The sequence below is a fragment of the Cervus canadensis genome, chromosome 19 (genome assembly GCF_019320065.1).
Source record: "Cervus canadensis isolate Bull #8, Minnesota chromosome 19, ASM1932006v1, whole genome shotgun sequence".
Classification (NCBI taxonomy): domain Eukaryota; kingdom Metazoa; phylum Chordata; class Mammalia; order Artiodactyla; family Cervidae; genus Cervus; species Cervus canadensis.
Genome location: NC_057404.1, coordinates 38,376,742 through 38,399,841, shown reverse-complemented (window position 1 = coordinate 38,399,841; position 23,100 = coordinate 38,376,742). Strand labels below are relative to the sequence as shown.

The 23,100-nt window shown below is 39.5% G+C and overlaps 1 protein-coding gene across 1 annotated transcript; it reads left to right on the top strand.

Moving 5' to 3' along the window:
* Positions 1–6,665: 6,665 nt before the first annotated feature.
* On the top strand, positions 6,666–21,216 carry ADH5 (alcohol dehydrogenase 5 (class III), chi polypeptide). The gene is made up of 9 exons (XM_043438385.1): positions 6,666–6,855; positions 9,387–9,488; positions 11,072–11,213; positions 11,722–11,809; positions 17,196–17,415; positions 17,565–17,825; positions 18,569–18,704; positions 20,646–20,784; positions 20,921–21,216. Exons 1-9 carry the CDS (start codon positions 6,844–6,846, stop codon positions 20,943–20,945), a joined length of 1,125 nt encoding a protein of 374 aa, XP_043294320.1. The 5' UTR covers positions 6,666–6,843; the 3' UTR covers positions 20,946–21,216.
* Positions 21,217–23,100: the final 1,884 nt, after the last annotated feature.

Genomic DNA, 23,100 nt, shown 5'->3' with positions numbered 1-23,100 from the left:
AGGGTGTGGAGAAAAGGGAACCCGCTTACACTGCTGGTGGTAATGCAAACTAGTACAGCCACTATAGAAAACTGTGGAGATTCCTTAAAAAACTGGAAATAGAACTGCCATAAGACCCACTGCTGGGCATACACATGGAGGAAACCAGAACTGAGAGAGACAGGTGTACCTCAATGTTCATTACAGCAGTTTACAATAGCTAGAACATGGAAGCAACCTAGATGTCCATCAGCAGACAAATGGATAAGAAAGTTGTGGTACATATATACAATGAAATATTATTCAGCTATAAGAACACATTTGAGTGAGTTCTAATGAGGTGGATGAAACTGGAGCCTATTATACAGAGTGAAGTCAGAAAGAAAAACACCAAAACAGAATATTAACGCACATATATGGAATTTAGAAAGATGGTAACAACAACCCTATATGCAAGACAGGAAGAGACACAGATGTAAAGAACAGACTTCAGGACTCTGAGGGAGAAGGTGAGGGTGGAGTGACTTGAGAGAATAGCATTGAAACATGTATATTACCATATGTGAAACAGATCACCAGTCCAAGTTTGATGCATGACACAGGTCACTCAAAGCTAGTGCACTGGGACAACCCAGAGGGATGGGATGGGGAGGGAAGTGGGAGTGGGTTTTGGGACAGGGGGACACATATATACCCTTGGCTGATTCATGTCAATGTATGGCAAAACCACCACTATGTTGTAAAGTAATTAACCTCCAATTAAAATTAATTTAAAAAAATAATAACTTGCTGAGATTTTTGTTGGAATTGTGTTTGTTGAATCTATAAATCAAGAGAGGGAGAAATGGCATCTTGACAGTATCAAGTCTTCCTATCTGTGATCATGGAATATCTCTCCATTTATTTCATTCTTGCTTCTTTCTTCAGATTTTTGCAGTTTTTCTTCACAGGTTTTATACATACCTTACTAAACTTAAACCCAAGTATTTCATTTTCCCCATACTAATGTAAATTGTATTGTTTTCCAATTCCACTTGTTCATTGCTGGCATATAGAAAAGTCTGGTATATAGGAAAGCAATTGACTCTTGTGTACCACCTGTATCCTTCAACTTTGCTATAGTCATTAATTAGTTCCACAAGTTTTTTGAGAATTCTTACAAATGAATTCATGGAGTCAGATACAACTTAGTGACTGAACAACAACAACAGATCTTCTTTAAAGTCATATCATCTGTGAACAAAGACAACTTTATTTCTTCCTTGCCAATCAGTATATCTTTTATTGTCTTGTCTTACTGCATTAACGAGGATTTCCAGTGTAATATTGAGAAAGAGTGGTCAGAGAGGATATTCTTGCCTGGTGCCTGATTTTAATAGGAAAGCTTCTACTGTCTCATCATTAAGTATGTTGTTAGCTGTAGATTTGCTGTAGATACTCTTTATCTGTTGAGAATGTTCCCCTCTCCTCCTAGAGTTGTCATCATGAATGGGTGTTGTATTTTGTCAAATGCTTTTTCTGCATCTATTAATATGATCACAGGAGTTTTCTTCTTTAGCCTGTTAATGACTGTGGATCACAATAAACTGTGGAAAATTCTGAAAGAGATGGGAGTACCAGACCACCTGACCTGCCTCTTGAGAAACCTGTATGCAGGTCAGGAAGCAACAGTTAGAACCGGACATGGAACAACAGACTGGTTCCAGATAGGAAAAGGAGTAAGTCAAGACTGTATACTGTCACCCTGCTTGTTTAACTTATATGCAGAGTACATCATGAGAAATGCTTGGGCTAGAAGAAGCACAAGCTGGAATCAAGATTGCCAGGAGAAATATCAATAACCTCAGATATGCAGATGACACCACTCTTATGGCAGAAAGTGAAGAAGAACTAAAGAACCTCTTGATGAAAGTGAAAGAGGAGAGTGAAAAAGTTGGCTTAAAGCTCAACATTCAGAAAACTAAGATCATGACATCTGATCCCATCACTTCATGGCAAATAGATGGGGAAACAGTAGAAACAGTGGCTGACTTTATTTTGGGGGGCTCCAAAATCACTGCAGATGGTGACTGCAGCCATGAAATTAAAAGACACTTGTTCCTTGGAAGAAAAGTTATGCCCAACCTAGACAGCATATTAAAAAGCAGAGACATTACTTTGTCAACAAAGGTCCATCTAGTCAAGGCTATGGTTTTTCTGTTAGTTACATATGTATGTGAGAGTTGGACTATAAAGAAAGCTGAGCGCAGAAGAATTGATGCTTTTGAACTGTGGTGTCCGAGAAGACTCTTGAGAGTCCCTTGGACTGCAAGGAGATCCAACCAGTCCATCCTAAAGGAGATCAGTCCTGGGTGTTCACTGGAAGGACTGATGTTGAAGCTGAAACTCCAATACTTTGGCCACCTGATGCGAAGAGCTGACTCATTTGAAAAGACCCTGATGCTGGGAAATATTGAGAGCGGGAGGAGAAGGGGACGACAGAGGATGAGATGGTTGGATGGCATCACCGACTTAAAGGACATGAGTTTGGGTAAACTCCAGGAGTTGGTGATGGACAGGGAGGCCTGGCGTGCTGCGGTTCATGGGGTCGCAAAGAATTGGACACAACTGAGTGACTGAACTGAACTGTTAATGAAATGAATTACATTAGTTGATTTTCAAATGTTGAACAAAGCTGCATACCAGAGATAAATCCCACTTGATGGTGCCATTTAAGGCTTTTTTTTTTTTAATTAATTACTGGATTCAATATGATAATATTTTGCTAAGGATTTTTACATGTAGGTTCATGAGAGATATTGGTCTCTAGTTTTCTTTTCTTGTAATGGCTATGTCTAGTTTGGGTATTAGGGTAATGTCAGCTTCACAGAATGAATTAGTAAGTATCTATCTTCCTCTGTGTGTATCTCTCTTTGGAAAAGACTATAGACAATTGGTATACTTTCTTTCTTAAATAGTTGGTAGAATTCACCAGTGAACCCCTCTGAGCCTGGTGCTGTTTGGAAAGGTTATTAATTATTGATTTGATTTCTTTAAGATATAGGCCTAGCCAAATGTTCTATTTCTTCTTGTGTGAGTTTTGGACAGATTGCCTTTCAAGGAATTGGCCATTTAATCTAGGTTATAAAATTTGTGGGCATAGAGTTATTCATAGTATTATTTATTATCCTATGGATGTCCATAGAGATCATGATGTCCCTTTTTGTTTCTGAAATTGGTAATTTGTGTGCCTCCCTTTCATTCTTTTTATAAATTTAATGTTTTGACTGTGCCATGCAGCTTGCAGGATCTTGATTCTCCAACCAGGGATTGAACCCGGAATCATAGTAGTGAAAAGTGCTGAGTTTTAACCACTGGACTGCCAGTGAACTCCCCTCTACTCTAAATTTTATTATTTCTTTTCTTCTGCTTACTTTAGATTTAATGTGATCTTTTTACTTTCCTAAGATAGAAGGTTAAATGATTAATTTTAGATCTTTCTTCTTTTCCAATACCTGCATTCAATGTCATAAATTTTCCCACAAGCACTGCTTTCACTACATTCCACAAATTTTAAGTTGTGTTTTCATTTTCATTAAGTTCAAAATATTTTTTAATTCCTCTTAAGAGTTCTTCTTTGACCCATGTGTTATTTAGAAGTGTATGGTTTAATCTCATGTATTTGTAGATTTTCTAGCTATTTTTAATTCCATTGTGGTCAGAGAACATGCTTTGCAAGATTTTTATTCTTTTAAACTTATTAAGATGTGTTTTATGGCCCAGAAGGTAGTTTATCTCAGTGAATGTTCCATGTGATAGAAGAAAATGTAGTCTGCTGTTGTTGAATGAAATAGTCCACTGCTGTCAATTATGTCCAGGTGATTGATGGTGCTGTTGAGTTCAACCATGTCCTAATTTTCTACCTGCTGGATCTATCCATTTCTGATAGAGGGATGTTGAAGCCTCCAACTGTACTAGTGGATTTATATATTTCTCCTTAAAGTTCTATCAGTTTTTGCCTCATGTACTATGAAGCTCTGTTGTTAGACACATACACATTAAGGATTGTTATGCCTTCTTGGACAACTGACCTCTTGATCATGCAACACCTCTCTTTATACCTCATATTTATTGCTTTGAATCTGCCATCTGAAATTAATATAGCTATTCTAACTTTACTTCCAGTTGTATTAGCTTACCTTTCTCCATCCTTTTAATTTATAGGTACCTCTCTATTTAAAGTGGGTTTTGGGGGGAATTCACTGGCAATCCAATGGTTACAACTCCATGCTTTCACTGCTGAGGGACCAGGTTCAATTCTTGTTCAGGGAACTAAGATCCCACACTTTGTGCAGCATGGCCAAAAGAAATTTTTTTAATTTAAAAAACTAAAGCAGACTTTTAAAATACAACATATATTTGATACTTGTTTTTAGATTCACAATGACAATTTCTATCTTTTAATTGGTGCATTTAGACCATGGACATTTTAAATGATTATTGATACAGTGAGATTACTATCTATTGTATTTGTTACTGTTTTCCATTAATATTGGTCACCCTTCTTTGTTACCATTTTTGCCTTCTCTTCCTTTTTGGTGTCAACCCAATACATGATTTCATTTCCCCTTCTTTCTTAGTATATCAATTGTACTTTAAAAAAAAAATTAGTGTTTGCCCTAGAATTTGCAATATATATTTATTACAACTAATCCAAGTTCACTTTCAAATAGCACTATACTGCCTCACTGGCAGTACTAACACCTTACAAAAACAATATAATCCTCTCTCTAATCCCTTGTGTCATTGCGGTCATCCATTTCAGTTATACATACTTATAATCATGAAGTATTTTTTCTATTATTTTTAATAATACTGTTTTGAATATTTTTATTTTGAATGAAACTGTTATCTATGTTCTCTGCTAAATCAATAAAGAAAAATAAAAGTTTTTATTTTACTATCACTTATTCACTCCCTATTGCCCTTCTTTATTTGGATGAGTTTCACTTTCCTTCTCTCTGATGAATTTCTTTTAACATTTCTTGCAAGGCATGTCTTCCAGTAACAAATTTCATCAATGTTTATATAAGAAAGTCTTTATCTCTCATTCACTTCTAAAGGATAAAGTTACAGAAGACAGAATTTTAGATTGGAAGGTTTTTTTCTCAACACATATGTTTCATTCCACTATATTTTTGCTTAGATGATTTCTGAGGGGAAACTGGATGTAATTTTTACCTTTGCTCCTCTTTTCATAAGATGTTTTCTTTCCTTCTGGCTTCTTTCAAGATTTTTTTTCCTTTGATTTTCTGTAGTTTGAATATATTATGCCTAAGTGTATTTTTGTTTGTTTGGTTTTGTTTTGTCTTTTGGCATTAGGCTCCCTGGTGTTCCCTGAGCTTCTTTAATCTGTGGTTCAGTATTTAACATTGACTTGAGGAACTTCTCAAGTCTTGAGTTTACCAGAAGCCATCCTGATTCACAATCTAGAAGTTGTCTCTATATAAATAAAAGTTAAAGCCACGGTAAAGATAAGTGGGTGACGTGAAACATGTTGGACATACTGTGAGAGCACCAACACTTAAGGTGCATACTGAGAAGGAGCCATTAAAAAAGAGAGAGAGAGCAGCGAGAAGAGAGTGGTCTGTCCAATAAAGCCATTCTAATAAAATTCAGCATCCCTAACAGAGTTTAAAAGTAAACTAGGAAATAATCCATCCTCCTTCTCTCTATACTCTGCTCCAATCTAAAAACATATCAACTGCATCCATGTCCCAGAGATTTTTTCACTGCCCCTTTCTCCTCGCATAGTTCTCTCCCCATGTCCTATGAACCACCACTATAAATCCTACTCACCCTTCAGCAGCAGCTGGACTAGGAGCCTGGAGTAAACTGAAGAATTTTGCCCACCATCCAGTTCTACAAGGCCTGCGTTATTAGCCACAGCAATCACTGACCCGCAGTACACACTGAGAGGAATTCCGGGAAAAGATCAAGAGGCACTCTGTGCTCTGGCAAAATAGGCGAAACAGGCCCTTAGATAGTTGGAAATATTTCAAGAGAAACATTTTTAGAACCTAGATTCTCACATCCTCCCATATTTAGAAAAAACACAAAACTCATTTATATATCTGTTCCTCAGGACTAGCAATAATCCTCCAGGAGATGTACTTGATTTCAACTTCGCACCCCAAAATCACACGCATACTAGACTTCCCCCACCTTTTCAGAATAGCTCTTCAGGGATATCTGAGAGGCTGTCTCCAGGCCACAGTCCTCAGTAAGGCACTGAAGAAACTCAACTCACAGGTCTTCCTTTGTGCTATTATTTTTTTCCCCAAGTTGACACTGGGACTTTTCCCAATAAGCCCCCGTTTGGGGGGTGCCCTTTATCCTTCTCAAAGCTCAGCTGATGGAAACTCTCCTGCAGAGCTGTATCTCACTCATTTTGAGCCATTTCAAGACGTGCCCTCAAGGTGTGTAGAAGGTGCAGTCCTCTTACGGTTTCTCACGTACTTCCAGTGAAATTCCTGGTTCCTCGCCCTCTACATCTCTCCTTTATAAGCTTTATCTACGCTGCGTGGGCTACAGTTACACGGGGAAACCCTCATCTGACATATTTTACAGATTGTTTTACGTTGCTCACTGAGCGTCCGCCGCCGCTTTCCAGCCTACTGGAAACCCCAACTTCTCGCGAGACCACCTGGTATCAACTAGCGCTCCGGCCTCGCCAGGCCTCAAGCCCCACCCGCCACGTTCCAGCCCCCGCAACTCCCGCCTCCACGCTCGCCCCGGCGCAGGCGGACGCATGCCCCGCCCACACCCGCGACCCTGCAGGGATGTTTCCAGTCGTCTGCTTCACGCTGACTGCAGTCTGAGGAAATGGCGAACCAGGTATAATCGGTTGTTACGCAGGCTGAGTCCAAGGAAGGAAGGGAGGGAGGGAAAGCATGGAGCTGAATCTGGCCGCTGGCTTGAAGGGAGTGGGGGGCGCGCGGGGCTTGGCCCGGAGCCTGACTCTGGCTGGTGGAGCTGAAACGCGGCCTTGGAGAGCTAGCTGCTCGGCGGGGAGGGAGGGAGGAAACTTTGTTTCGGCTCCTTTCGTGGGCGGGTTCTGCTGCTTCGGGGGCAGCCGAAGCGGGATGGGGGTGGGGAGAACCCAAGAGTGGGGGCGGGGTGGGATCGGTATCCTGGTATTTGGGAGGTGGTTTAAGAGTCCCCGCGCTTTGCGTACATAAAGTTACATCACTTGCTGTGGATTATACTTACAGGTAGCAAAGCTGCAGCCGGAGCCCGTGCTCCTAACCCCTAGGTTGTGTTTCACCATAGTGGTTCCTAATTGAGCTATTACTCTGCCTCCAAGGACTGTACTTTTGGAAGGCTCCGTAACGTTTTGGAGCACCTGGGCACCAGAGCTTTATACACACCCTACTTTAATCCTTTGTAACACCTATGCAAGATAGTACCCCATTTTAGATTAAAAAAACTTGAGAGTTACAGGTTAGTCGCGATTAGTGGTCACACTAAGGATAGTGATCCGGGGTTGCACCCTGTGCAACAGGCTATTAAAAGTTCCTGAAATACACATTAGCCGGTAAAGGCAGAAATATGCGAGTAACAGGATTAATCTAACGTCGCTGTTTGTTTTAATGCTTTACAAAGTTAATAAATGTTCTTGAAAGATTTGAACTTGAATAGAAATGATAAAGTCCAAACGATCTTTAAGATTTAACAAGTTGGCAGCTGTTTTTCCTGTGATAGTTGAGAGGTTGAAGCAGGGCAGTCGCCTGCGGATTTAGAGTGAGGCTTTGTTTTGTTTAGAATTGTTATTGAAAGGAAAACGTTAAACTTTCAGATATGCTTTAAAAGGGGGGAGGAGGGATTTAAAGCTTAGATTATGAATGAATTATTTATTCTTGTTGCTTCAGATCTCTAGAATATGATTTCATTGTTAGTATTTTGAATTTTACTTTTGGAGTTTGGGATTTATGGTACATTGAGGTGAAAAGTTTCTAATGCAGCGTATAAATTTTTATCAGCATTTAATATCTACATTTTAATTTTAAAAGTGATTATTTCCAGCCTCATAAGTTTATGCAATCCGCTCATCCTTCTGCATAGTTCAGCTCTTTTCCTCCACTCTTTGTTCTCTTGCTACTAATGGCTACTAACTTATTTCTGCAAAGCTGCACCTTGTCAAGGACTGTATCAGGGCCTTCATTTTCATATCCACAGCTCACAATCATTCTATATGTAGATATTTTATCTTTATGTCACTATTCCTCATCTTTCATCCCAGTTAAAAGTGACACTTCCCCAAACCCACCAACCAAACTTACACTGTTACACTCTTTCTCCACATTTTGCATTCTAAAGCACTTTGTGCCTCTCCCTTTAAATCACACATTTTGTAATTATTGGCTTTCAAGTCTACTATAAACTCAGCATGACCTTTATTCCATAAACATGTTTCATAATCATTCTGTGAACTAATCAAAACCTTCCTCATTATACTTGATTCTCTGGTAAAGGAGAAGTATACCAACTGTAATCTCTAAAGTGCACTATACTATAGAAATACAATATGAGTCATGTATATAATTTGAATTTTTCTATTAGCCACATTAAAATGGCAGTAAGTTGGATTAAACTTTAACCCAGTATATTCAAAATACCATCTCAACATGTAATCAGTATTTTTTTAATAATGAGTCTTCAAAACCTGTGATTATTTTACAGGTACAGCTTATCTCAGTTCAAACTGACCATTCAGGTGCTCAAGAGCTACATGTGACAGGTGGCTACTGCATTGCAGAGCACAATTGAAAGAGATAGATGCAGTTGTTTTTTAGATTCCCCATTCTGATTCTCTTCCTTTTACCGCTTCCCGCTGTGCAGTTTTACAGTAAACCAGTGTTACTTACACCAGGCTGAGCAAAAAAATTTCATAGGGCACATCTTAAGCATTCAGCACCCTTGGGCCCTATACCAGACTACTGAATCAGATTCTCTTGGAACCTGTTTTCTTAACCTTCTCCTGCTTATGCGTTGTAGAGGGTGATTAAATATTTGATGAATGAAATTTTTTTTTGGTCATGCAGCTTGCAGGGATCTGAGTTTTCCCCTCCCTCGCCCCCACCACCAGGAACCCAGGCCCCATCAGTGAAAGTGCTGAGTCCTAACCACTGGACTACCAGGGAATTCCCGAATGAAACTTCCACATGTGATCATCTCAATGAAAGTTTTTTAATGAGTACTATTTATATAAAGTATAAACACATGCCAGGCAATTCTCAATATCACTTGGAGTTGTGTCATTGTGAATCTGTGATATACTTTCTAAGATTAGCATTCATCATCTTCTGAATTAAGTAGCTGTGATTAGTTCAGGAAGATAAACATCTTGCTCTGTTTTCCCATTGCAGGTTATCAAGTGCAAGGCTGCAGTTGCCTGGGAGGCTGGGAAGCCTCTCTCTATAGAGGAGGTAGAGGTGGCACCCCCAAAGGCTCATGAAGTTCGAATTAAGGTAATGAAACATCTAAGGCACTGGAAGAGAAGGCCTACAATTAGGTCTCTGGGTAGCTGAGTCCTCTGAGGTCTTCGGAGGAGAAATCCCCAAGGACAGTGTCAAGGAGGAGGGCCTGAGAGTCATCCAGCCTTGGAATCCCAGCTCTCGGTCCATCCCTCTCACCTCTGCAGTGCTCTCTCCTCTTTTTAGCTTTGGTGTTGCACTGAACAGCCTCCATGGATCAATGGATGAGTGCAATTGATCTTCTGTAGCCTGGGTTTAGGGACTTTATAGGATGTTCCCCTTTCTGTTGATCCCATAACTTAAGATGTACTCTTTAAGATTCTTTGGATTATTGGAAGAAACTTCAAATAAGATTTGGGAACAGGTTCCTAACTGACTGGATCAACAAGCAAGTGAAGCAGGCTTGCTTAGAGAGCTTTAAAATGTGCTGACCATTGCAGACAAGTCCAAGGTTCAGGGGATTCATTATTCCAGCACCTCTTAATCTCTGCTGTGTCAGAGAAAGTGAAGTTATCCCTGGAGAGAAGCATATTGCACAAGGCAGCCAGCCTGATACCCTGGCGTTCTACTCTGTACTTGTGATGTAAAATCAGTGCTTTAAAGTAATGACCATTGAGTAAAATGAACCTTCTAGAAAAAAATAACCATTTTTTGCTGTGAATTGAAGTATCCTTCCCCCATCCCACCTCCAGTTCTCATGCTTCCAGGGATCACATTTAACAAGTCGAGAAGCCAGGGCCAAATAACTTTTCAGATTCTTTTAACCCAGGCCCAGGAATCTGAAATCTTTATAGAAATCAACCTGATTGTGATTTTGCTACTAAAGAAAAAGTTGATCCTGAATGTGCTAATATGAACTGTACAAGGCTACTGGTCTTCCCTGGGAAACTGCTAACAAACAGCTAAGAATGTTACATTGTAAACGGGTTTAAATGTGAGAAGCAGAAAAATGGACACTCTCAAGACTTTTCCTTTCTGTGCTTTTGGCAGTTTGAAAAGAAAAGAGATACTTGAAAGCCAGAAAAATTGGGATAAAGGGCTTATTTGAGCAGAAATTCTGTGTGGCTGCTAAAGAGGGAGTTGGTTCCAGTAAAGGCTCTTGAGTTTTGCCGCAGACCAAGCAAGCTGGCATATGTCTTTTTAGAAACCTCATTCCCCAACAGTTAGGAGGAGGCCAGCAGTAAGATGGGCTCTACCTGCTTTTGCACACAGGTGGTGTTCCGCTCCACACCCGCAGAAAGCACCATACCCATAACATGCCCTGGTTTACCTTCTCCTGCTAACATGTATTGAAAAGGAGAATAGATACACTATGTTTCATTGCCTATAAATGTACCATTATGTTTATGTACCACTAAGAAAATGCTGCCAGTTCCAATTGTTAAGATGCCATCGGTGATAAGCACGTGCTGATTTTAGAGAGGTTAAAATATGAAAGAAATTAAAAAAAAAATATGAAAGAAATGTATCTTCTAATCAATAAAATATGCTGTTAAGTAAAAATGTCTCTCCTTTGACCTATGTGTCACTCTGAATTGCATGTGCATACACTTAGACGCTATTTAATATCCTGTTAGATTATTGCCACTGCAGTCTGCCACACTGATGCCTATACACTGAGTGGGGCTGATCCTGAAGGGAATTATCCAGTGATCTTGGGACATGAAGGTGCTGGAATTGTGGAGAGTGTTGGTGAAGGAGTTACTAAGCTGAAGGCAGGTAAGGAGGGTATTTTAACCACTTATTTTACAGTTTTGGCTTATTTTTATAGGAAATTATATTTCTAATAAACTATACATTGTTTATTTGTGAATAAGTTACTGCCTAAGTTGTCAACATTGATTTTATTCCTCATCTGGAAAACACAAATATTTGAGAGCTTTTTCCTTTCTGATTATGAGACTGCCACTTATCTGACATGGTTTTTGCCCAATTAAGCAAGAATTTTTGAAGATGCATCAAGTCAGTTTAATGAAGCATATGACCTCCTTGTTCTCCACTTACTGTTTTAAAAGTTTCATTTAGATAAAAATTTGAAGCTTTTTTTTTTTCCCCCCTGCACAGTCGGGCAGTGTCTGAATGATATGTAGGTAAAGTTTTAGGCCTTAAAGTTGTTAACCTGCAAAGCTGTGTGAGTTGACAAGAATGGGAATTTGTAGGGGCTGAGGTATTTGTTTAGAATCAGGTGCTACCAATTCAGGATAGTGTCCTTGCATTTGTTTTCTAGGTGATACTGTCATCCCACTTTACATCCCCCAGTGTGGAGAATGCAAATTTTGTCTGAATCCTAAAACAAACCTTTGCCAGAAGATAAGGTTAGTATTTTTTTATTTTATTCTTAATACAAGAGGTAATATTAGTCATGATAAGTAATTATGTGGCAATTTATACAGAGCATTCTACGTGCATTATTTCATTCTGTCTTTATGACAACCTGTCATTATCACTGGTATCACTGTATTTTCATAGATGAGAAAATTTAGACTTGGAAATTAAGTGGTGTGCTCAGCATCATCAGCTGTTAGGAGAGATAAAGCAATTTTCTGAACCCATTCTCTTTCCATAAAACTAGGCTAAATTTGCCAAAATAGGTAGTAAGGAGGGACATGGCTATGAAATTGAATGAAGGCATTTTTATGAGCCATTTTATTGTCCATGAAACCAAAGTAATAAAACTTAGCTCATAAGGTTTTGGGAAGACTCCAAGAGATAACATAACCCTTTGACAAAGAAAAGGTGGTTATTTTATTGTAGCAAGGTAACACATTTAAAGAACTTCTTTGAGGCATTTAAGATCTTGTGTCTGTTTTCCCCCTTTGCCCCTTTTTTGTCACTGAAGTAGAACATACATATAATGAATTAAAGTGTACAAATACTAAGTGTACAGCTCCATGAATTTTTATGCCTGTACACACCTAATAGTTATAACCTTCACTCAGATCAAGATAGAAAACCCTTCCAGCTGCCCACAAAGTTCTTCATGTCCCTTACAAGTCAACACCTCCCTCCCTCAAAGGTAACCACTATTGTTATTTTTCACTGTAAAACTTCATATAGACAGAATTATGCAGTATGTGCTCTTTTGCCTGGTTTCTTTCATTCATAATGTCTGTTGAGGTGGCCACACTGCTGTATTCCTCTGATTCTATTTTGTTTCATTCCAAATGTCTCTGTTTACCCTTTCTCCTGTTCATGGACATTTACATTGCTCCCCAGTTTGACCCTGCTATGGTTAGTGCCACTCGGAGCATCCATTTGTGTCTCTTGATGGATATCTTGATGGACATTTATGCAACTTTCTCTTGGGTATTTCCCTAGGATTGAAGTTGCTGAGTCATGGGATATACTCCCACCCAGCAGTATTTGGGAGATCTGTTTGTTTTTGCATTGTTTTCTAAAGCCATTGACAAAATTAGTTTCTTTTTTTGGAAAACAAAATTGCATTTATTTTATCACATAAACACAGTTATAAAACTAGAACCGAGAAAATAAAACTATAATCATTATGAAAGGGAATTCCAAACACTATCTGAAAGACTTCTGAAATACCAAGTAGAGTAATGGTTATAGGCTTTTTTGTGGCTGCAAGCTTTTAGAAGGACAAGTTCTTTCAAAGCTTAGAATATATCCCATATCACCTTTTGTTCGTGAGCCTCTTCTGAGAGCAGAGCAGTTTCTGACAATGAGAGCTAAGTAAATTTAACTTGCTCTCATGAAGACATAAAGGTTATTGGGGTAGAGCTTTGTCACATGTTTGTTTCTGGTCGTATTTCTGTTTCTCTCAAAGGAAATGTTCTTGAATCCACAGGCAGTTGACTTTTTCTTCATCTATATATATTTTATTTATTCATATATATTCCAAAGGGTTTATGCAAGAGTGTACATCAAGTTCTAGTGTTTATTTTTATTAAAAGTAACATATATTAAGCACTCTGTGCCAGGCACAGTGCTAATGCTTATATAACCTCTCATTTGATTTTAGCAATTTCTAAGAAAGATGGTTTCTCTGATTTTCTAATGACAAAATGAAGGCATAGAAGTTAATTCACTTGACAAGGGCCACGTGGGATTTGAACACAAGTGTGTGTGACCCTCTAGAACTAACACCAAAAAAAGATGTCCTTTTCATTATAGGGGACTGGGATGCAAAAGTAGGGAATCAAATACCTGGAGTAACAGGCAAGTTTGGCCTTGGAGTACAGCATGAAACAGTCAGCAAAAACAAGATTGGGAGCTGACTGTGGCACCGACCATGAACTCCTTATTGCCAAATTCAGGCTTAAATTGAAGAAAGTACAGAAAACCACTAGACCATTCAGATATGACCTAAATCAAATCCCTTTATGATTATACAGGGCAAGTGAGAAATAGATTCAAGGGATTAGATCTCATAGGGTACCTGAAAAACTATAGACATAGGTTCGTGACACTGTACAGGAGACAGGGATCAAGACCATCCCCAAGGAAAAGAAATGCAAAAAGGCAAAATGTTGTCTGAGGAGGCCTTACAAATAGCTGTGAATAGAAGAGAAGCGAAAACCAAAGGAGAAAAGGAAAGAAATATATACCATATATATATATGGTATATATATACTATTTGAATGCAGAGTTCCAAGGAATAGCAAGGAGAAATAACAAAGCCTTCCTCAGTGATCAGTGCAAAGATATACAAGAAAACAATAGAATGGGAAAGACTAGAGATCTCTTCAAGAAAATCAGAGATATCAAGGAAACATTTCATGCAAAGATGGGCTCAGTAAAGGACAGAAATGGTATGGACCTAATAGAAGCAGAAGACATTAAGAAGAGGTGGCAAGAATACAGAGAAGAACTATACAAAACAGATCTTCACAACTCAGATAATCATGATGGTGTGATCACTCACCTAGAGCCAGACATCCTGGAATGTGAAGTCAAGTGGGCCTTGGGAAGCATCACTACGAACAAAGCTAGTGGAGATGATGGAATTCCAGTTGAGCTGTTTCAAATTCTAAAGGTGATGCTGTGAAAGTGCTGCACTCAATATGCCAGCAAATTTGGAAAACTCAGCAGTGGCCACAGGACTGGAAAAGGTCAGTTTTCATTCCAATCCCAAAGAAAGGCAATCCAAAAGAATGCTCAAACTACCACACAATTGCAGTCATCTTACACGCTAGTAAAGTAATATTCAAAATTCTCCAAGCCAGGCTTCAACAGTCTCTGAACCATGAACTTCCAGATGTTTTAGAAAGGGCAGAGGAACCAGAGATCAAATTGCCAACATCCGCTAGATCATCAAAAAAGCAAGAGAGTTCCAGAAAAACATCTACTTCTGCTTTATTGACTATGCCAAAGCCTTTGACTGTGTGGATCACAACAAACTGTGGAAAATTCTGAAAGAGATGGGAATACCAGACCACCTGACCTGCCTCTTGAGAAATCTGTATGCAGGTCAAGAAGCAACAGTTAGAACTGGACATGGAAAAGCAGACTGGTTCCAAATAGGAAAAGGAGTACATCAAGGCTGTATATTGTCACCCTGCTTATTTAACTTATATGCAGAGTATATCATGAGAAACGCTGGGCTGGAGGAAGCACAAGCTGGAATCAAGACTGCCGGGAGAAATATCAATAACCTCAGATATGCAGATGACACCATTCTTATGGCAGAAAGTGAAGAAGAACTAAAGAACCTCTTGATGAAAGTGAAAGAGGAGAGTGAAAAAGTTGGCTTAAAGCTCAACATTCAGAAAACTAAGATCATGGCATCTGGTCCCATTACTTCATGGCAAATAGATGGGGAAACTGGCTGACTTTATTTTGCTGGGCTCCAAAATCACTGCAGATGGTGACTGCAGCCATGAAATTAAAAGACGCTTGCTCCTTGGAAGAAAAGTTATAACCAACCTAGACAGCATATTAAGAAGCAGAGACATTACTTTGCCAACAGAGGTCCGTCTAGTCAAGGCTATGGTTTTTCCAGTAATGATGTATGGATGTGATAGTTGGACTATGAAGAAAGGTGAGCACCGAAGAATTGATGGCTTTGAACTGTGGTGGTGAAGAAGACTGTTGAGAGTCCCTTGGACTGCAAAAAGATCCAACCAGTCCATTCTAAAGGAAATCAGTCCTAATATTCATTGGAAGGAGTGATGCTGAAGGTGAAACTCCAATATTTGGGCCACCTGATGCGAAGAACTGACTCATTTGAAAAGACCCTGATGCTGGGAAAGATTGAAAGCAGGAGAAGAAGGGGATGACAGAGGATGAGATGGTTGGATGGCATCACCGACTCAATGGACATGAGTTTGAGTAATCTCCGGGAGTTGTTGATGGCCAGGGAGGCCTGGCGTGTTACAGTCCATGGGGTCTCAAAGAGTTGGACACGACTGAGCGACTGAACTGATTGACTGTGTCTGCCTTTAGGGCCCATATTCCTAAGCAAGATGTTATATCAACCATTTAGAATATAAAAAATAATTTTGAAACCATTGCAAGAGAGAAGATAACTTGAATCCATGGAGACTATTACACTTTTGAAATAGGCCTCCTAAGAAATCTGAATTAACCAGTTTGGACATCTGCTTTTATCTGCTGATATAGTTCAGTCACTCAGTCGTGTCCAACTCTTTGCGACCCCATGAACCACAGCATGCCAGGCCTCCCTGTCCATCACCAACTCCCGGAGTCCACCCAAACCCATGTCCATTGAGTCGGTGATGCCATCCAACCATCTTATCCTCTGTCATCCCCTTCTCCTCCTGCCCTCAATCCTTCCCAGCATCAGGGTCTTTTCCAGTGAGTCAGCTCTTCACATCAGGTGGCCAAAGTGTTGGAGTTTCAGCTTCAACATCAGTCCTTCCAGTGAACACCCAGGACTGATCTCCTTTAGGATGGACTGGTTGGATCTCCTTGCAGTTCAAGGGACTCTCAAGAGTCTCCAACACCACAGTTCAAAAGCATCAATTCTTCTGTGCTCAGCTTTCTTTATAGTCTAACTCTCACATCCATACATGACCACTGGAAAAATCATAGCCTTGACTAGAGGGACCTTTGTTGACAAAGTAATGTCTCTGCCTTTTTTTTTTTTTCCCCACTTATTTTTATTAGTTGAAGGTTAATTACTTTACAATACTGGAGTGGTTTTTGCCATACATCGACATGAATCAGCCACAGGCCACATGTGTTCCCCATTCAGAACCCCCCTCCCACCTTCCTCCCCATCCCACCCCCTAGGGTCATCCCATTGCACCAGCCCTGAGCACGCTGTATCATGCATGGAACCTGGACTGGCAATCCGCTTCACATATGATAATATACACGTTTCAACGCTACCCTCTCAAATCATCCCACCCTCGCCTTCTCCCACAGAGTCCAAAAGACTGTTCTTTACTGTGTCTCTGTGTAAGACACACACTTACCTGTGTCTCTTTTGCTGTCTCGCATATAGGGTCACATGATGGAATTTTTAAAATCATTTCATGTGATCCATAAGTTGTACCTGTTAAAATTATTTCAGTACTCTTGACAGGTAATCTGGAAGGATATTGAATGTTGGAAGAGATTAGTAAGATTATAATTCTTTTAAAAGTTTTCCTAATCAGGCATTGGTGAAAGGTGCTAAATTGATTAATAAATACATTAGAAATTAAGAGTTTTGGTCTTAGCACAGTCTTCTATTTACTGGTCATCATTTTAAAACATTGATTTCTTTTTCTTTAGAGTCACTCAAGGAAAAGGATTAATGCCAGATGGCACTAGCAGATTTACTTGTAAAGGAAAGACAATTTTACATTACATGGGAACCAGCACGTTTTCTGAATACACAGTTGTGGCTGACATTTCTGTTGCTAAAATTGATCCTTTAGCACCTCTGGATAAAGTATGCCTTCTGGGTTGTGGCATTTCAACTGGTTATGGTGCTGCTTTGAACACTGCCAAGGTAAGTGTTGGCCTGGGTTTTAGCTTCCACCTTCTCACTTCATACGGCAAAGCTTTGCTGAAATAGTGAACTTGGCCCAACCTGTAAGAAACCTGATGATTTCGCTGACTCTTGTGAATGAGGACCTTATAGGCTGTCTTTAATGTCAGGTGGAGCCCGGCTCTACGTGTGCTATCTTTGGCCTGGGAGGAGTTGGACTGGCAGTTATCATGGGCTGTAAGGTGGCCGGTGCAACCCGGATCATTGGTGTGGACATCAATAAGGATAAATTCACAAGAGCCAAGGAGTTTGGGGCCTCTGAGTGTATTAACCCCCAGGACTTCAGTAAACCGATCCAGGAAGTGCTCATTGAGATGACTGATGGGGGAGTCGACTATTCCTTTGAGTGTATTGGTAATGTGAAAGTCATGGTGAGTATGCCTGGTTTCATTCCGTGTGCTTGTGTGTGTATATAACTGCCTTTTTAAATGTAATTTCCTTTATTAAGATAAAAAGTTGAGTTCTTTTGCAAAGGAGAAGTCTTAAATTCTCGGATAAGAATGGTTGCTGAAATAAGGGGAAAATAACTACTGAACTATACAAGGGAAAGATGAAGGAAAATGTTTCTTTACCTTTCAGTCTATGCTAAATCTTAAAGTGCATTTCATTAAATGAAAAGGCAAAATGATGCAGTTAGAGAGAACATGGGTTTTGGAATTAGATATATATCTACATAGTAACTCAGTAACCTTGAGCAACTAGTTAACTTCTTTAAATCTGTTTCCTCAAGTGTAAAATGCAGATAGTAATCAGGTATAGGTATTGTAGGCATGTACTTGACAGAGTAGACACTCAGCAGGATTATTACTGTTACTTCTCTGCTGCTGCCTTTATTATGGTCTTTAGAATTTCATGCTAAGACTTAACTTTTTAAAGTCGACAACAAATAAAAGCTTTAAATTCTTTCAATTTGTGTTAATATTTAGCCAAGTTAGCAAATTCTTTTAAAAGTACCTGTTAAAATTGTTCAATAAAATTAAACGACTTAATAAACACTTTGATCATTTTGTTGCCATTTTTCTAAAGAAACTCTGTACCACTACTCTCCCCCAGAAGTTTCTGGGGAAGTAGATATTCTTAGCAAAATGCACTGACTTCTGTGGTTTGCCTGCAGAGAGCCGCGCTGGAGGCCTGCCACAAAGGCTGGGGCACCAGCGTGGTAGTGGGAGTAGCTGCCTCTGGTGAAGAAATCGCCACTCGTCCATTCCAGCTAGTCACGGGCCGCACGTGGAAAGGCACTGCCTTTGGAGGTAATTTGATAGATGAGGACATTGTCTTCTGTTATTTTCTTCAGCAGAATTGTAATCCCAATGAGGACTAACACTGGGGACTGGGGAGGTGCTCAGCTTCTTCTGAAACACAAGGCTACTTTTTATACACTGAAAAAAAAAACTAATATTCCATTAATGAAATAGCTGGGACTAGGTCAGAAGCTGGATACAGGATAAACCAGGCCAGCCACCTTGTGTCATCTGGTAGACTTATATAAGTTAATGGCATTTTTTTACTCATTTTCCCAGAGAGTGCAGTGATCCCTGGATGTGATCATGCTTCTCTCTAAACAGTGCTGATTTCAGCAGTAACCAGTCTGAGTAAAACATTAAGTTGGAGCCTTATAACAAAATGGAAAAGCTGCCAGACTGATCATTTTTCCCTTGAGTGATCCTCAGAGTATGTGATTACTTGGGGTTGCCAACTACCAGGAGAGTGCTAAGAAACAGTTTCTATCTTTCTTAGGGTCGCTCAGCGAGGGAAGAGAAGAGACATCAAAACATGTTTATATATCCCAACTATTGTGAATGAAGTAAATCTTAAATTTTTAATAGATTTTTAAAAATATATTTATATCCTTACCATTCTCCTAAGGAAAAAGTATTACATAGCATGACTTTCAAATGAAACAATCTGCATCTAACAAAGTGTCTTATTCCCTGCCTCATTATCATGCCACACTTTTTTTTTTCCAAGGCCAGAAGATTGGGAAAGTATGAAAAATGAGGGGTTTGGCCAAAGTTTTCCTTCTTTATACTACACAGTTTGTCAAGGAAAATGTCAAGCTGACTAAACCCTTTCCAAAGCCCTAGACACTAGTATGCCCCACTTGAGTGTATTAGAACAGACTTGTAGAGCCACACATGCAGCTCAGGGGCATCCGCTGAGGGTCCAAAGGTATATTTGAGAATGTTCTAAAAATGTCTGGGAGACTGAGCCACGGGGGTTGGAAGTCACTTCTAACTGAAGCCTCACCCAAGCACATGCTTGTTGGGAAATAAGCTGGAGCCCTGGGGCCCTGTGGGTGTTGCTAACACATGACTCACAATGTAAATAGAAGTTTTGATGTAGGGAATAGCGTTGGCTGTAGTTGTCTCAGTTACCAGGAGATTTAAATGGGGGGGGGGGGGGGGGCGCGGAGCATCAGTTTGGAATGAAAAGGTCATCTGTCGAGGATGTAAGGAGGGAGATTTGGAAAAGGGTCAGAAAGATTCCCTGGAGAAGGAAATGGCAACCCACTCCAGTATTCTTGCCTGGAGAACCCCATGAACAGAGGAGCCTGGTGGGCAGCAGTCCATGGGTTCACAGAGTTGGACACAACTGAAGCAACTTAGCACACACACACAAAGGAAGCTTGAAATATAGTTAAAAAAACCCTAGTTTAAAAGATGTGAAAGCTTATTTGTACATTTACTGCTTCTTTTAATACAAGTGAAAAGTTGAAGGATCTGGCTTTGTTTAAAATCTTAACATATACGTAAAGATCTTCTACTTTGCTTTTCGGCTCACAGTTTTTTTATTCTGAGATGTTATCCTTATTGTTGAAATTAAAAGCATAGAAATAGTCATGTATCACATCAATTTTTTTCTTCCTTGAATTTCATGATTATAGAAATTTTACTCTTATGGACTTAAGCTTGTTTTGAGACTTCTAGAGTTCTGTCCTGTATAGTTTTAAAATCTCTATTAAGATTTAATGAGATTTTAGTAAATCTTAACGCAGAAAAAGTGCTCAAAAGGCATCTGCTTTTTTAGCTATAAAGATGTGTATTAAATTCTTCCTCCTCTCTAGGTTGATTTTGAAGTTTTTCATTCCTCTTAAATTCATTCTTTTAGATGTCTTTGTCACCTACTAAGTAATAAGCATACTATAGAGATTTGTTGGAAAAAGTAATGAATAGATATATGATTTCCTTTAGGATGGAAGAGTGTAGAAAGTGTCCCAAAGTTGGTGTCTGAATATATGTCCAAAAAGATAAAAGTTGATGAGTTTGTGACTCACAGTCTGCCTTTTGACCAAATTAATGAAGCCTTTGATCTGATGCATGCAGGAAAGAGGTAAGCTTTCTCTTTAGCTGTGTAGTATAGACTGTGGTAATGATTTGGGGCTTATGGAGGGAGAAATATTAAAAAAAAAAAAAAGTTTTAGTGGTGTTAAATGATTCTGAACCTTTATTGTTTTCTTCTCTTACAGTATCCGAACTGTTGTAAAGCTTTAAGTTCAAAAGAGGAGAATTTTTCCATCCTTGTAACTAAGTCTTGGGGTGTGATTGGAGCAGCCACACAAGCAGAAAGGAGCTCTTTCAAGTTCACAGCTTCTTAGATCTTCACTAACATACTCTAAGCAATAATGTTTGTGGGTAAATTCCTACATGTCTAATCAAGGATAAGGCTAATACTGTCATAAATCTGTTTTCTGGTCTCTTCTTCACGTAAATGATTGCTAGCTCATTAAGGAATATTTCTAACGTAATAAAAGGAATGCCTGTATATGTGTGGGAGTTGTCAGCTGTTTTATGCTGAATTCATTCTCATGATTCCTCTGTTATCTTCATTCTTTAAAGGGAAGATGAAGGAGGCAAGGCAGTGGTGAGTGTATGCCGCTGTCTTCACAGTCGCTGGTAACTTTCTTGTAACTTTTAAGGATCTCAGACCCATTATTAAAGAACAGATTTTTCCAGTCAACCAAAATCTGCTCCGGTGAGATTACCTTTTTTTTTTTTTTGGCTGCACTGGGTCTTAGTTACTGCACCAGCTCTCTCTAGTGGTGGTGCACAGACTTCTCATTGTGGTGGCTTCTCTTGTTGCAGAGCACAGGCTCAAGGGTGCGTGGGCTCAGGATTTGCAACACGTAGGCTGTATAGAGTGTACGGGCTTAGTTGCCCCAAGGCATGTGGAATCTTCCTGGACCAGGGATAGAACCTGTGTCCCCTGCATTGGCAGGTGGATTCTTAACCACTGGACCACCAGGGATGTTGAAGGTTATCTTCTTAAGGGCAGGTACCATGCATTGTTCAAACTTAGATTCCCAGTTCCTAGTATGGCATCTGGCCCATACAGAGCACTAGAATTCATCACTGAAACTACTTTGAAGTAGGTAGTTTTCTGTTGTTGATCACTCTGTGAACTTATTTCAAGTATATGGAAAACACTTACATACTGAATATCCAAACCGAAGCACTTATTTTGTCAAATCTTAACATTTTTACTCCTCCAGACCACACTGCCTTTCCTCTCCTGTGGTGCAGTCAGCATCCAGAATCTGGTGTTGATCACTGTCACCCGGGTCGCCATCCTTTCACTATACCAATCTGTAAACTCCCCAGTCTTCAGTGTTGTCATAGCTTTAAACCTGATGCTGTCTGACTCTGCAGCCTTTTCACTCATTGCTGTGTGATTAATCTCTGCTGTATATGATGCTCCCATTCATTTAGTATGTGCAGTAGTATTCAGCTATGTGAACGACCATCACTTATCTGTCTCCAACTGATGGCATATAGTTGTTCCCCAAATTGTTTCTGTATTGCTAACAACACTGGTGGAACATCCTTGTACATCGTGCTCAGTGTCAGTCACGTAGGATGTGTATCACAGGATAACATTTAAACCTTACTAGAAATTGTCAAATTGCTCTTCAAAGTGGTTGGAAATTTTTATAAATCACCTGTGTATAAAATGACTTTAATTTGCATTTCCCTTAATTACTGAAGTCTTTCATTCTTTTGGTCATTTGTTGTTTTTTTTTTTTTTTCTTCTTCTGAGCTTTATTAGGTCCTGAAACCAGGTACCATAGGTTTCTACTGGGTTTGAGTCCCAGACATGTAGGTTCAAGTCCCGTTCGAGTCCCAAGCAGGGTTTTGGTTGAGTTCGAGTTCCAATCTGAAGTAAATGGTTTCAGTACCTTTACTCATCAACTCTCGGAAAAGACAGATTATGTGTGTCAAAGTGAAAAAAGAAATCTAAGTGTGTTGACAACATTCTTCTCCCCTCCCCTCTAACCTGAAGATTCTCTGCTTGTTCCTTGCCTGCCAGGCTTGGGAATAAAGAGTGTAGGTGCCAAAGAAACCCAGGTAGAGGATGGATCTGTTTCTGTAGAAGGCACATAAAGGAAAATCCAGGAAAGGGGGGGTTGAAAGGAAATAAATACATCAAGCATGAGAAGGTATTTGTCTTTCTCTGACTACCTTAGATTATATTCCATTAAAAGTTATTAGAAGACAATGGCTATATTTCCCTGTGCTGTGCAAAAATATCTGAAATCGTGCAGCTCTGATTGGGACTTGACTTCAGTCATTTAGTTGAGATCACACACCCACAGGTCTCAGGACTTAATGTAGCTCAGGTTCTTTTTTCTTTTTTTAATTGATTAAACTT

What these genes read in the sequence shown, in the direction of transcription:
- ADH5 (XM_043438385.1), top strand. An exon ending in CTGCTTTGAACACTGCCAAG is followed by an intron (nt 17,416 to 17,564) that starts GTAAGTGTTGGC and finishes CTTTAATGTCAG; the next exon opens with GTGGAGCCCGGCTCTACGTG. An exon ending in TTGGTAATGTGAAAGTCATG is followed by an intron (nt 17,826 to 18,568) that starts GTGAGTATGCCT and finishes GTTTGCCTGCAG; the next exon opens with AGAGCCGCGCTGGAGGCCTG.